The 15,890-nt window shown below is 44.2% G+C and overlaps 1 protein-coding gene across 1 annotated transcript in view; it reads left to right on the top strand.

The window, feature by feature from the left end:
• Positions 1–2,074: 2,074 nt before the first annotated feature.
• LONRF2 (LON peptidase N-terminal domain and ring finger 2) overlaps positions 2,075–15,890 on the top strand; it is a 31,137-nt gene continuing 17,321 nt past the window's right edge. Inside the window, 12 exon segments of the mRNA XM_055539268.1 lie at positions 2,075–2,129; positions 3,007–3,111; positions 3,280–3,813; positions 3,816–3,929; positions 3,932–3,967; positions 8,235–8,353; positions 10,340–10,420; positions 10,422–10,463; positions 11,120–11,281; positions 12,182–12,383; positions 14,084–14,183; positions 15,548–15,662. Coding sequence (XP_055395243.1) covers positions 2,075–2,129; positions 3,007–3,111; positions 3,280–3,813; positions 3,816–3,929; positions 3,932–3,967; positions 8,235–8,353; positions 10,340–10,420; positions 10,422–10,463; positions 11,120–11,281; positions 12,182–12,383; positions 14,084–14,183; positions 15,548–15,662 — 1,665 coding nt within the window.

Raw genomic sequence — 15,890 nt, 5'->3', positions numbered from 1 at the left:
TGGAAGGACTAATGCTGAAGCTGAAGCTCCAATACTTTGGCCACCTGATGCAAAGAGTCGACGCAGTGGAAAAGACCTTGATGCTGGGAAAGATTGAAGGCAGGAGGAGAAGGAGACAACAGAGGACAAGATAGTTAGCCTACTTGCTTGTCTTTTCACCAGATGTTTCTGGACAGTGGAAACCACAGTTAGATGATATATGGAACTAAGTTATATATTTGAGGACAACTTTGTGAAGATTTATTGGGTCTTAGTGGAAAGGACTTGTTGAGAGAAATTTCCATTGTAATACTGCACATGCTCAGGATCAGGGAGTTCCAAGGGGGAAAAAGGCCACAGAGCTTTTATCCGATCAATAGCTCATTACCTGTCAGCCAGTAACTCCATTAACACTAATGATGGCTTGTTTCTGCTTCCAGCAACAAGTTTCAGCAAGAAGTTTCAAGTTTCAAGAAATGACTGATGGCCATTTTCTGCAGAAAGGCACACCATCGCCTGCTCACTGTGCATCTGTGTCACAGATGGCTGGAACGTTTCCCATAGTTTATTTTTATCTCCATGAATCCTGTTGGATCTGTGCCTGATGTTTAAAAATTGTCTGCCCATGGCCATTATATAGGATCAGGGAACACTGATGCCTCCTACATTTTCACTTCACCATCCTAAAGGAATTCCTCATCCTTCATTTAGCTCCAGCTCATTTGAGCTGGAATCAAGATTGCAGGGAGAAATACCAATAACCTCAGACATGTAGATGACACCACCCTTATGACAGAAAGCGAAGAGGAACTAAAGAGCCTCGATGAAGGTGAAAGAGGAGAGTGAAAAAGCTGGCTTAAAACTTAACATTGAAAAAACTAAGATCATGGTACCCGGTCCTGTCACTTCATGGAAAATAGATGGGGAAACAGTGACAGCCTTTATTTTCTTGGGCACCAAAATCACTGCAGATGGTGACTGCAGCCATGAAATTAAAAGATGCTTGCTCCTTGGAAGAAAAGCTATGATAAACCTAGACAGCATATTAAAAAGAGACATTACTTTGCCAACAAAGGTCAGTATAGTCAAAGCTATGACTTTTCTAGTAGTCATGTATGCATGTGAGAGTTGGACCATAAAGAAGGCTGAGCACCGAAGAATTGATGGTTTTGAACTGTGGTGTTGGAGAAGACGCCTGAGAATCTCTTGGACTGCAAGAAGATCCAACCAGTCAATCCTAAAGGAAATCAACCCTGAATATTCATTGGAAGGACTGATGCCGAAGCTGAAGCTCTAATACTTTGGCCACCTGATGTGAAGAGCTGACTCATTAGAAAAGACCCTGATGCTGGGAAAGATTGAAGGCGAGAGAAGGGAATGACAGAAGCGAGCTGTTTGGATGGCATCACAGACTCAATGGATATGAGTTTGCGCAAGCTCCCAGAGTTGGTGAAGGACAGGGAAGCCTGGAGTGATGCAGTCCATGGGGTTGCAAAGAGTCAGACTGAACAACACTCACTTGAACATCACCATGTTTTCTCAATATAATGGTAGTGTGAATATAATTGTGAAAATAAGGAACAAGCATCCTCAGTGCCCAGGCTTCCTAGGTGGCTCAGTGGTAAAAAATCCACCTGCCAGTGCAGGAACTGTAGGTTCGATCCCTGAGTCAGGAAGATCCCCTGGAGAAGAAAATGGCAATCCACTTCAGTATTCTTGCCTGGGAAATCCCATGGACAGAGGAGCATCGCAGGCTGCAGTCCATGGGGTTGCAAAGAGTCAGATACGACTGAGCAACTAAACAACAATATACTCAGTGTCCATCAAGGGCTGGGATCAGTCTATCAGGTAGTATCAGGTACCTATATTCCCCTTCACTCCTCCAATTTGGTTGCTGCTCATTTGGTCTCCTTTTCACTCCAGAAGGGGTAAATGCCCTAAGGTGGCTCCCTGCTCTCTGAGGGGTACAGTTGGGTCTTGAGCAGTGCATCTCTTGTTAAAGTGCCTATTCTGAGTGGGGTCCCAGATCTCTCCTTTCTAATCAACTCCAGGTGATGTCAGTGCTGCTGGCTGGCAGAGCATCTTTAGAGCAGCAATGTGTGGGAGCTGTGCCCCCTGCACCACAGCACAGTCTACTCCCGATTATCCAGGTGACTGAGTGGAGGCCAATTTACAGATAACCAAACATCATGGTGAAAACCCGAGTCAGCCCTTGATCATCTAGGGACAAAAGAACTGTGACCAGTGCAACGGGAACCTGGATTAGAGGGGCTGATTTCCCCAGCAGGTGGGCTTAATTAGGTTGATAATTAGGCAGTAGTTCATTAGAATGAGGGTGGGGGTAAGAGCTAAAGCCCAGCCAGCCCAGGCTATTCTGGGAGGAGCTGGGACTAGTCCTGAGCACTCACCAGCAGAGGTCCTTTGGAGCCTCAATTATGTATTGATCATTATCAATAGATAATCCAAGACATGTGGTCCCCAAACAATGCAGAGGTGATGGAACTCAATAGAATGGTCTTGAAGGTGGGCTTCTGAGGAACCCATCATGACCCATCTGGGCCTAGGGTCCCGCTCAACCAATGCTCCACCCAGACTGTGTGGAGGGTCAAGCCCATTGACCTCGGCTATGTTCATGCTGTGTAACCTGAGTGACCTCTCCTAATGGGGAGCATCCACTGTGATGCCTTAAGTTCCTCTCAAACAGAATGTGATCCTGTGTGCGGGCTAAGTCGCCTCAGTCGTGTCCGACTCTTTGTGACCCCATGGACTGCAGCCCGCTAGGCTACTGCTGTCCTTGGATTTCCTGGGCAACAATACTGGAGTGGGTAACCATTCCCTTCTCCATCTTTTCCTATAGATACAATAGAAAGAAAGGAAAGAAAAGAAGGGAAAAACAAATTTTCTCCTTGTGATAAGAACTCTTGGATTTGCTCTCTTAACAACTTTCCTGTGCATGGTATGGCCGCGTTAGCCATAGTCACCATGTTACACCTTACACCCTTGGTACTTATCTGTTCTCTTTTTAAGCACAGCCGCAGGTGGTGGTCTTGACCAGGCCTTGGAGCCGGGCTGGCACTCAGCACGCGGAGCTGAGCGCCGGGCAGGCTGAGGGCACCTGTTCCAAGGGCGCAGGTGGCTGCGGGCCCTAGAAGACGCGGAAAGCATGCAGAGAACGCGCGGGAGGGGGGCGCGTGCAGAGGAGCGCGCACGTAGACGCGCGCGGGGTCGCCCGGGGCGAGGAGAGGAGGGTCTGCGGGAGCCGCCGGCGGTGGGGGTGGGGTGGTGGGCGGTCCTGCCCAGGGCGGGGCTGTCTCAGCTGCCAGAAGCCCGCGGAGCCGGCCGCGCCCTGCGCCCGCCGTGGGGGGTGGAAGTGCGGCCTGAGCCCCGAGCCGGTCCCGCCACCCTGTCGAGGTGGCGACTCCGGGGAGCCGCCGGCACAGCGCGTGGACAAGGGCGACGAGGCCTTCCGCGCGGGCGAGTACGACACGGCGTCCGAGCTCTTCCGCTCGGCGCTGGCCGGCCTGGCGGAGCCCGACCGCGGCCTGTGCCTGCGGCTGGGGGACGCGCTGGCCCGCGCTGGCCGCCTCCTCGAGTGCCTGGGCGCGTTCCGCGGCGCCGCGCGGCTTGGGGCGCTGCGGCTGGACGAGCTGGGGGAACTGACGGTCAGCCTGGCGCGCGCCCTGGGCCCGCGCGAGCTGCGGGAAGGCCCGGGCTGCGCCCCCGGGGAGGCGCCCCGGGACCTGTTGGGCTGCCCGCGCTGCCGGCGGCTGCTGCACAAGCCAGTGACGCTGCCGTGCGGCCTCACCGTGTGCGGGCGCTGCGCCGAGCTGGGCCCGCGCGCCGGGTCAACGTGGTGCTGAGCGGCCTGCTGGAGAAGTCCTTCCCGGGCGAGTGCTGGGCGCGCAGGCTGGCGGGCCAGGCGCGGAACCTGCAGCGCTAGCGGCAGCCGGAGCCGCGCTAGCCAGGTGTCACCAAGCCCTGGACCTGGGTAAGTGGGCGCGGGCGTGGGCGCAGGGCCGCCTGCCCGCGCACCCGTTGAGCCGCAGGCCCGGGACGGGAGAACTTTCTGGAAGTGGTGAGGCCAAGAGCAGAAGCCAGGTCCACCCGCGGGCGGTCTTTTCCAGGACCTCCGCGGCATTGCTGAGCCGTCTTGTGAGGCCAAGACTGCTTTTTCACCCTTTCTTAGGAGTGTAGTGAAGGGTTTTCGGTGGTCATGTAGGGAAATGCAGATGGCTCAGGCTCTGGGGCAGGGCACAGAAGAGAACCTTGCGGTGGGGCTGGGTTTGCTTTGGGGATTCAGCTGGTGAACCCAGGAAGGAACCCTGGGTAAGGTTTCCTCTCACTCTGCAGTCAGGCTCTGACCTCTCTCCTCTCTCAAAGGCCATTAGGTGTTGTTACGGTGTAATTAGCTTTTTTAGATGGTTATATATCCCCTGGAGGAGGAAATGGCAGCCCACTCCAGTATTTTTGCCTGGAAAACCCCATGGAAGGAGGAGTGTGGCGGGCTACAGACCCTGGGGTCGCAGAGTCAGACGCGACTTAGCAAGTAAACCACCTCCACCACCACGTTACATAGGTACATAGATGCCAAAACTTTAAATTTCTTAGCATTTTGAATCCAGCTAAGTAGTAAGAGTTCAGGTCAAGAGGGAAGGCTTACCCCTGAAATGTAAGGGTAATTCAACATTAGATAAACCATTAAGTAATACCAACGGGGAGACATGTTATATGTAACATACCTGCATGTTATAATGGCCTTGTAAGAAACTAGGAATAAGGCAGTTTAACCTAATTTGATAAATATTCTCTTTCGGAAGATTTTAGCAAACATACTTCATGTTAAAACATTAGACACTTTTTTAAAAAAATTCAAGAATAAGAGAAAAATGTTCACTACCACCACTGTTTTTGCAACATCAAAGGAAACAGTACAAATACTAGAATGGAAGAGTCAGCTATTTTTTTCATCAGGTGTGATTATTTAGAACATTCCAGAGAATCAACTTGCAGCAAAGTGGGAACAAGATGGAAATGTCCATTCTCACATAGATTTGCAGTAGGTGTATTTCCCAAGCTCAGAATATATTTCTAGCAGCATTTTCTTTCTCTCTCTCTCTCTCTTTTTTTTTTTTTTTTTGGTTTGTTTTAGATTTCCAAAAATCTCTAAAAATTTCTATGTTTCAAAATGCGTTTAACTGTGCCTTTGAGGCACTTTAACCTGATATTGGGTCGGAAAGGATTAATCTGCAATTATGTTCAGTGTAGATTGACTACAGAGGCTAATATCATGAGACGAATATAATAGAATTCTATGAACACCTTCCAGGCAGTGAAGTACTCAACTAAAAATTACATGTTTGGGACTTCTCTGGTGGTCCAATGGTTAAGACCCCACATTTCCAACTCAGGAGCCTTGGGTTCAATACCTATTGGGGGAACTACCCGGGTAGTTTTTTGGTGGCCAAAAAACCCACATAAAATAGAAGCAGTATGGTAACAAATTCAGTGAAGACTTTAAAGATGGTCCACATCAAAAAAATCTTAAAATCACATTTGTGGACTGACATCAGTATTGCATAGAACCTGTGAGCATTTTCGATGAATATGTAAAATTTCATTATAGATCAGGCAGTGAACATTTTCAGTTGATTTTTATGACAGGGGACACTAAGCCTGAACCTGAATTGAGAAAATTTTACCTTCTGGAAGAGAATTCCATTTTTCTAATTGTGTGTGTGGAGTATATGTGTGTGTGCTCAGTCGTGTCTTACTCTTTGTGACCCCGTGGACCTATATTACAAAAATATTTTGAATTTTGTCAACAAATAAGTTATAAAAATTTGTTTTCTTGTTATAGAAATACCTGCATATCCTCGAGTTGACCTCTTGTCCTGCAAAGCCTAAAGTATTTAATACCTGGCCTTTTACAAAAGAAAAAGTTGCTGATTTCTGTTGTAGCTAGTCAGTGTCTTTTTAAAAAAGTCAGCTTTTTCTTGTTTGGCTTTCCGTTCCTGCTGTCCCTTTCCCCTTTGCCCCCTTTGCCTCTGTCATACCCTTCTCTATATTACACACTTGTAGCAATAACACATTTATGAGCAGTGCCTGCTCACCATGTCTTGATACAGTTATCTTTTTGCATGAGTTCTTTTATGCCTGTTTGCCCAGTTAACTGTGTAAACTAAGAAGATACAGGGTAGGGTTTCGAAAGCACCAAGTACTTACTTTGAGAAAAAGTCAAGCTCAAGGATTTTGAGCAAGCTGAAAACCTGTGTAAAGTAGAGAGATGAGAACACATCTTAGGTTCCGGGAGTATTTATCGATCAGCTAAAAGGCGCACTTCAGCCCTGTTTCAGAGATCTTAGCATGAGCATGGGTAGAGTGAATCGTGTCCAGCAGCATAAGAAATAGTCGTAACGGTTCTGCTTTCTTGAGCTCTGGCTTTGTCGTGCTTCCGTGGCGCCCTGCCTTCTCAACAGTTCCGTAGACTGTCATTAGATCTCTTGGCTTGTGTGCAGCTGGACTTAGGTCCTTAGCAGCATATGAGTAATTGTCAAGATCTCTTCTGTTTGAAGAATCTAGGGAAGATATTTTTTTTCCATTCTTTTCCCACGTAAGAGAACATATTATGAGTACAATTATGGTCATGAATCGGCACCCACTCAGTTGTATAGAAAAACAAATTATGCTTTACTATGTTTTTAAGCGCAAATTTCCTTGTGTACTTTCAAGAAAATTACTCTAAATCTTTTATTTTTTCCGTGCCTAGTTATAACATTAAGATGGCTCAGCATTTACTCAGTGGAAATTATGTTGTAGCTACTGTGTGTGTGGCAGGCTGTTTTCCTGATGCATTTTGAGATATCACTCATTCTCATTTCTGATTGCCTGAGAGAAGCTGTGTAAAATATACTTACCAAACTACGAAACTCTACATATGATTTGAGAAGTTATTTATTTTACCTTTTTTTTTTAATTGGAGGACAATTGCTTTACAATGTTGTGATGGTTTTTGCAATACATCAGTGCAAACCAGTCATAATTATAAAAATATTCCCTCCGTCTTGAGCCTCCTGCCTCCATCCCACCCCTCTAGGTCATCACAGAGTGCCAGGCTGGACCCCCTGTGTTTTTCATATGATTTTGTATATATGTCAATGTATTTTCTCAACTTCTCCTAGCCTCTTTTCCCTGCTCTGTCCACAAGTCCATTCTCTACATCTGTATCTCCATTTCTTCTCTGTCAATAGGTTCATCAGTACTATTTTTCTAGATTCCATGTATATGCATTAATATATGATACTTATTTTTCTCTTTCTGACTTTCTTTACTCTGTATAACAGACTCTAGGTTCATCCGCCTCACTACAACTGACTCAAATCCATTCCTTTTTATGGCTGAGTAATATTCCATTGTATATATGTACCACAGCTTCTTTATCCATTCATCTGTCAGTGGACAGCTAGGTTGCTTCCATGTCCTGGCTATCGTAAATAGTGCTGCAGTGAACATTGGAGTACTTGTGTCTTTTTTAAAAAATTTATTTGTGCTGGGTCTTAGTTGTAGCATGTGGGATCTTCGATCTTCCTTGCAGGCTGTGGGATCTTTTCTTTTTTCTTTAAGTTGTGGCATGATCTTGTTCCCAGGCCAGGGATCGAACCCGGGCCCCCTGCATTGGGAGCTTGGAGTCTTAGGCACTGGACCACCAGGGTTCTACACATGTCTTTATGAACTGTAGTTATCTTATTGTCTGTGATAGCTCGGTTGGTAAAGAACCTGCCTGCAACGCAGGAGACCCCGGTTTGATTCCTGGATTGGGAAGATTTGCTGGAGAAGGGATAGGCTACCCACTCCAGTATTCTTGGGCTTCCCTTGTGGCTCAGCTGGTAAGAATCCACCTGCAATGTGGGAGACCTGGGTTCTATCCCTGGGTTGGGAAGATCCCCTGGAGAAGGGAAAGGCTACCCACTCCAGTATTCTGGCCTGGAGAATTCCATGGGCTCTATAGTCCATGGAGTCACAAAGAGTCGGACACAACTGAGTGACTTTTTTACTTTCATGGTAGTTTTCTTCCTGGTTTGTTAAGGAATCTCCATACCGTTCTCCATAGTGGCTGTTTGCATTCTCTAGTTTACATTCCCACGAACAAAGTAGGGTTATCTTTATGTTCATTTTCTAATTTAATATTTTTAATCACTTAAAGATGATTTTTTAAAATGCATTCATATTTGTTTATTTCCATCCTTGATGTCTTTCAGCTCCTGGTGATAATTCATTATTGCTGCTGTGAGCAGAGTTGTATTTATTCATGAAGAACTATGAACAAGCTCTGCAGGATGCTGGTGAAGTTTGTCAGAATGAACCTGTCTTGCCTAAGGTATTTGTATGGGTCGGCTTTGGAGATAATAAATGTAAATTTATGGAATGTTCTTAATAAATTATTAAATAAGACTTGTGATCAGGCAGCTATAGACAGTGTACATTTCTCTCAGTTTATAGGTAGTCTTAATGTAGCAATCCACTTCATAATAATCCAGCGCAGTTCAAAAGACCAAGTTTCCAACTGGATCTAGATAAGAAACACTAATTTAGATTACTCTTAGTAGATGATTTGAATAATACGCCTTATGCACTGAACAAATATGTAAACAAAATAAAAGAACTTTATAAATTTGTGAGTTAAAAGATAGGTTTAAGATTACAGTTTAAATAGGAAGATGATATAATAATCATGTCCAGCAGTTGAGCCCTAATATACATGGTGAATATAAGCAATGTTAGTAAAAGGGTGAGTTTTGTATGTATTCTGGAATAATTTTAATCTCTGTGTCTTGGCTGGAAAGTTCCAATATCTCTTTCTCTGTGATACAAAATAAGGTTGGCTGACCTAACAATAGTAGCTTAAGTTGTCCTTGAGAAGATTTATAAGCCAAAGAATAAAAGGTGTAGCTTTTTTCATGAATCTTTGAATTTTAAGAGATTTTAAAGTTTTAAAGAACTTATGATGAGATGAACACCTATTGCATTCTCTATTTAATAATTAAGATATTTTTCCTTCTGCTGTATTACATTGTAATTACCTTTGTTTTAGAAACACTGAAGAAACAGTAACCCAGGTTAATAGACAATATGTAGCCTGTTCTCCCTTTTTTCTTTATTTTATCCACCCAGTCATCCATCCATTCATTCATTTATTCATCTATCCAACCATCCAGTCATCCATTCATCCAGCCAGTCATCCATCTGTCCAGTCATCCATCCGTCCAGTCATCCAATCATTCATCCATCCAGTCATCCATTCATCCATCCAGTCATCCATTCATCCAACCATCCATCTATCCAGTCGTCCACCCAGTCACCCATCCATCCATCCATCTATCCATTCATCCAGTCATCCATTCATCCGGTCATTCATTTGTCCATCCATCCGTCTGTCCATCCATCCATCCAGTCATGCATTCATCCATCCATCCATCTATACATCTATCTAGTCGTCCACCTGTCCATCTGTCCAGTCATCCACCCAGTCATTGATCTACCCAGTCATCCATCCGCCCAGTCATCCATCCACCCATCTATATGGTCATCCACCCAGTCATCCATCCATCCATCTATCTATCCATCTATCTATCCAGTATACATCCATCCACACAGTCATCCATCCATCCAGTCATCCAAGGCTCTAACTGACTCAGTGTCAGAGGAAACCTGCTGGAAGCAGTTCATCTTTCTTAAATATGAGCAAAGAACTGAGGACCAACAAGAAAAAAATTCAGCAGCGCAGAAGAGAAAGATTAAATGATGGGAAGAACTGACTCCAATGGAAATGTAACACGTGAACTGGTCAAACAAACAAAGCACAATATATACAGTGATTTGAGAAAATACTGCCTCCATAAAGCAAAAACCAAATGCTGTTGGGAAATCCTGATCCGTGTTGTGTTTTGTTCATTTCCGTTGTGGCACTCTGTATGCTGACACTTCGTTATAGTTATTTCTATCATGTGTGTCTGCTCCCACAAGACCATATGCACCTTGAAGACGGGAACATGATAGTGACCGCTGATCACTGAGCGAGTTAAAGGTGCTGGGCGTCCAGTTCTCTCTTAGCCGGTCCCTTGGATCTGCTTTGGGATCAGACTCCAAGTGTGGACTCTGGTGTTCTGATCATGGATCATGCTCATGGGACATTCCCATTTGCCCGATTTATAAAGTGGTCAATCTGAAGCCGTCCTCTGTGGGCTTGTGTTTATTCTATTTAATATGAAAGTAAAACTGTTGCAGTGATTTTTTTTCAGGGCTGTTTGTACACAAGTGTATCATCACACTGTTTTTTCAAATGTTTGTCTGTGGATGCATCCAGGGGCATCATGTGAAAGCCCAGGCTTTCTCTGGACTGGGAAGAAGTAAGGAAACGTTGAGGGAGTTTCTCTACTGCCTTGCTCTTAAATCTTGAATGTAACTCAGTGAAGAAAGAAGCCCAGAAGGTGTGATTCCCATTCAGTGACTTGCTTCTTTGAGTCTTACTTTCTGCCTTTGTGTTCATGCTGAGTAGCTCCTTTGTGTAAAATAAGCGAGAAATGTAACTCTGAATATTCATGACAGTGTGATTTAAAATGCACAATGATAATGATGAGTTCATTCATTTGATAACCTTCATCCATGGATAATGTAGCACATTTCACGAGGCAGGGCACATATATCTCACCTCTGCTGAACTAATGACATGTATCAGTGAGACAAGGTTAATGTATGACGCTGGGGACGCAAGGTGATTTATCCTAGAGTTTGTAATTCAAATGTTGGTGCAGGAGCCACATAAAAGACATTGTGATATATGCAGAATATATCAATTCAGCTACATAGGTTGACTTGAAATTTTCAGCGAAGCTTCACCAACAAGATGCAGAAATATCTACTCTTTTATGCAGATCTTTAGCCTAATCTTATTAGAGGTCATCCAGTCACACTTGGTGTAAAGATCTACCCTGTTAAAGAAGCTTGTAAATGGTAGTTACACAGCCTTAGCATTTCCAGTGACCATGAGTTCTTGTTTTTACATTTCCTCTGAATCTTTTAGGTTTGTTATATATTTTTCAAAAGTGTTTTAAAAAAGGCTTTTTTCCTCTTGGCAATTTTGTAGGTTCTGTGTGAGGTGTTTTTCCCAACCTCAGAAAACATGCCTCAGAATTTAACATCTTCCACCCAAAGTATACTGTTGACCATGAGATTAAAGGCTCAATTTCAGAGCCATATGAACAGCCAGGGTCCTATGGAGGAAGGTGGCAGTGCAGGAAGGTCTAAGGTAGGAAGTGCATGTATTTGTCGACATTATCTCCTTTTTTTTTTAAATTGAGCTGCGTAAGGTCTCAGTTGCAGCACACAGGATCTCCTGTTGCAACACACGGACTCTCCAATTGTGGCTCTTGGGCTTTGCTGCCCCAGGGGATGTGGGATCTTAGTTCTGACCAGGGATGGAACCACGTGACCTGCATTGAGACGTGGCTTCTTAACCACTGAACCACCAGGGAAGTCACTGTTATCTCTATTAAGCTTAATGTAGTTTTGGGCATTTACAAGTTATTCAGATGTTGACATTCCATTAGCTAGTACTTCTCAAGACCAGTTCTGGCTTCTCCTCTTGAGAGTTAAAACTTTCCAAGGGTGTTGGTAGAAGTACTGAAAATCACTGAAGATTGATGGGACTTCCCTAGTAGTCCAGTGGCTAAGACTCTGCCTGCAATGCAGGGAGCCTGGATTTGATCCCTGGTCAGGGAACTAGGTCCCACATGCTGCAACTAAAGATTCCATATGATGCAACTAAGAGTGGCGCAGCTGAGTAGATAAATAAAATATTAAAAAAAAAGAAAATCACTGAAGATTGAAAGAAACTTCTAGAACATTCCAAAACACCTAAAACCTCAGGAGACTTGAAATTATTTTGTCTTAGAGAAAAGAAAGCACAGGGATAATTTGAATATATAAATACTGATATTCAGTTGCTCCCTCAGGGAGAAATTATCCTTATATTTTACCATGAAAACTGTACAGTTCATCTCAGCAGTTAATAGATGAAACCCATTATGAAGGAAGAGTGTAAGCCTTCTTTTTTTCCAAAGATTCCCAAGAAAGGCTATTGCATGAACTTTTTTTCTTATGCTATATTGTCTTTAACATTCAGGATTCTTTTTTCCTGCTTTATCAGAATCCATCTGAGAAACCTGATGTGTTTAGAAATAACAGTTCCTCAGTTTTACATTTCATACTGAGCTTACACTGTGAAGAGGATCAGGAGGTGTTAGACGGCATCCTTCCAATGGAGCCCAGCACTGGTTTAAAGAGACAGTTTCTGAATGACTCGGAGGATGCACACGATGTGAACGCCCCTGGAAAAATTCCCAAGAAAGGTCAGTAGGCTGTTTATCTTGGAGTATGTGACCGTAGACTTATAGACTGTTGGCTGATGCTTAATACACTTAAAAAAAATTTTATACAGGCAGTTTAAGATGAATAGTGAAATGAATACATCACCTTTTAGATTATAGGCCAATTTCAGTGGTTACTTCTATAAAGACTTCATAGCCAAAAAAGCACAGAAATGTAGGTATAACTTTAACTTTTATTCATGACTTATAAATAATGCCTATATACAGTCAGGCTTCAGTACATGTGAATTCAACCAACCACAGATCAAAAATATTTGGGAAAACAAATTTCAGAAAGTGCCAAAAAGCCAAAGTTGCTTTTACCCTGTGTAACAACTATTTACATAACATTTACATGTATTGCTATAAGTATTATTAGTAATCTGGAGATGATTTAAGGTGTAGGTATGCCTCATTTATTGTGCTTTGCAGATTATCATTTTTATTATTTTTGACAGATTGAAGGTTTGTGGCAAACTTGTGTTGTCAGGAAATGGTTAGCCTATTTAGCAATAAGTTATTTTTAATTAGGGCTTCCCTGGTGGCTCAGATGGTAAAGAATCTGCCTGTAATGTGGGAGACCAAGGTTCGATCCCTGGATTCGGAAGATCCCCTTGAGAAGGGAATGGCACCCCACTCCAGTGTTCTTGCCTGGAGCATCCCATGGATAGAGGAGCCTGGCAGGCTACTGTCCATGGGGTCACAAAGAGTCAGACACGACTGAGCAACTAACACTATTTTTAATTAATACATGTGCATTGTTTTTTAGGCATAATGCTACTGCACACTTAGTGGAATACAATATAGCGTAAACATAAGGGTTTTTTTTACTTTATTTAATACTTTCTGGCTGTGCTGGGTCCTTGTTGCTGCTCGAGGGCTCCCTCTAGTGGTGGAGAGTGAGGGCTGCTCCAGTTGCCGTGCTGAGACTTCTGTGGTGGCTTCTCTTGCGGCAGAGCAGGCTCTAGGGTGCTCAGGCTTTGGTGGTTGCAGCTCCCAGGCTCTAGAGCACAGGCTCAGTAGTTGCGGTGCACAGGCTTAGTTTTTCCTTGGCATGTGGGATATCTTCCCAAGTCAGTGATCAAACTCATGTCTCCTACCTCGACAGGTAGATTCTTTAACACCTAGCCACCAGGGAAGCCCAAATATAAGTTTTATATGCACAGAGAAACCAAAAACAATTTGTATGACTCAGTTTATTGCTGTGGTGGACTGGAACGGACCCCGAGATACCTCTGGGCTGTGCCTGTGTGGGAGGGTGTGCTTAGGTTATACGCAAACACTGCACCGTTTTCTGTAAGGGACTCCATCCAGCATCAGGGATCTTGGCATCTTGGGGGTCCTGGAACTGTCAAGGACATTTAAAACTCATTTAAATGTGTCCCTGCGTGCGTGCTCAGTCGCTTCAGTCACGTCCAACTCTTTGTGACCCAGTGGACTGTAGCCCACCAGGCTCCTCTGTCCAGGGAATTCTCCAGGAAAGAATACTGTAGTGGGTAGCTCTTCTCTAGGATATCTTCCTGACCCAAGGATTTAACCTGAATCTCCCACATAGGGCATATTCTTTACCATCTGAGCCACCAGAGAAGCCTATAACACACTTCAGCCAGAGGAAATACACTTTATTGCTTTCTCTTACCCAGATGTGCAAGTGTTAATTATAGCATTTAAATTTTTTTCAGAGGCTGACTTCTTACCCCAAAGAAATGTGAACTCTAACACAGGAGAAAGTGAAGAGCTCCCCACAGAGGTGGCTGACTTCAGGTGTGCCCTTTGTATGAGGTATGGTGACATAGCATCTACGCCACTGTGAAAAATCCAGCCTTTCTGAATTTTGTATCCTAAACATAATGGGCTTAAAAAAAATTATTTGTTTTAATTGGAGGATAATTGCAATATAGTGATGGTTTTTGCCATCCATCTGTATGAGTTGGCCATAAGTATACCGGTGTCCCCTCCATCCTGAAACCCCCTCCCAACTCCCTCCCCACCTCATTCCTCCAGGTTGTCCTGCTTCATGCGTCAAACTCCCACTGGTCATCTGTTTTACATCAATAATGTATATGTTTCAATGCTGTTCTCTCAAATCATCCCACGCTTTCCTTCTCCCACTGAGTCCAAAAGTCTGCTCTTTACCTCTCTGTCTCCTGTTGTCAGAAATTAAAAGATGCTTACTCCTTGAAATTACTCCAGAAATTAAAAGATGCTTACTCCTTGGAAGGAAAGTTATGACCAACCTAGACAACATATTGAAAAGCAGAGACATTACTTTGTCCACAAAGGTCTGTCTAGTCAAGGCTATGGTTTTTCCAGTGGTCATGTATGGATGTGAGTGTTGGACTATAAAGAAAGCTGAGCATCGAAGAATTGATGCTTTTGAACTGTGGTGTTGGAGAAGACTCTTGAGAGTCCCTTGGACTGCAAGGAGATCCAACTAGTTCATCCTAAAGGAGATCAGCCCTGGGTGTTCATTGGAAGGACTGATGCTAAAGCTGAAACTCCAGTACTTTGGCCACCTGATGCGAAGAGCTGACCCATTGGAAAAGACCCTGATGCTGGGAAAGATTGAGGGCAGGAGGAGAAGGGGACGACAGAGGATGAGATGGTTAGATGGCATCACCGATTCAATGGACATGGGTTTGGGTGGACTCCGGGAGTTGGTGATGGACAGGGAGGCCTGGCATGCTGCGGTTCATGGAGTTGCAAAGAGTCGGACACGACTGAGTGACTGAACTGAACTGAACTCCTTTTGTCAGAGAAATTACATAAACCTTAACAATATGGGCTTCCCTGGTGGCTCAGAGGTTAAAGCATCTGCCTCCAATGAGGGAGACCTGGGTTCGATCCCTGGGTCAGGAAGATCCCCTGGAGAAAGAAATGGCAACCCACTCCAGTATTCCTGCCTGGAGAATCCCATGGACGGAGGAACCTGGTAGGCTACAGTCCACCGGGTTGCAAAGAGTCGGACACGGCTGAGCGAATTCACCTTCACCTTCAATAACAATTGCTTTATTTTATAAAAATCGGATAAGGAAGATGAAAACAGAAAATGGGTATAAGTGGTTTCTAGAGTTCTTATAAAATGAATAGATTCTTTGAAAGTCTACTGTGGGCATGTCTTGCTGAAAACCCAGATGTTTCTGCAGGTTGCTCTTTGAACCTGTTACTATGCCCTGTGGACACATGTTTTGCCTGAAATGCCTCGAGTGCTGCCTGGACCACGCCATGCATTGTCCCTTGTGCAAAGAAAAACTTTCAGAAGTAAGTATTTCTCTGGAAATGACAAATCCGGGCACTTTTAAAATTTGGCCTCCACCTCCTCTCCCTTCACATGCAGCTTTTAATTCCTTGGTCCCTTAGCTCCCGTTTTCAGTCCTGACAAAGTCAGCTCTTTTTGCTTTTGTGTGTGTCTGTATATGTAGAGAGCAAAGCTAGAGTCAGCCCACAAAGTAGGGAAGATTAAATTTCAGTTGAAATTCATAATCTTAA

This window comes from Bubalus kerabau, chromosome 11 (genome assembly GCF_029407905.1).
Source record: "Bubalus kerabau isolate K-KA32 ecotype Philippines breed swamp buffalo chromosome 11, PCC_UOA_SB_1v2, whole genome shotgun sequence".
Taxonomy (NCBI): domain Eukaryota; kingdom Metazoa; phylum Chordata; class Mammalia; order Artiodactyla; family Bovidae; genus Bubalus; species Bubalus kerabau.
Note: the sequence above shows the minus strand (reverse complement) of the source record. Positions and strands in the feature narration are given on the sequence as shown.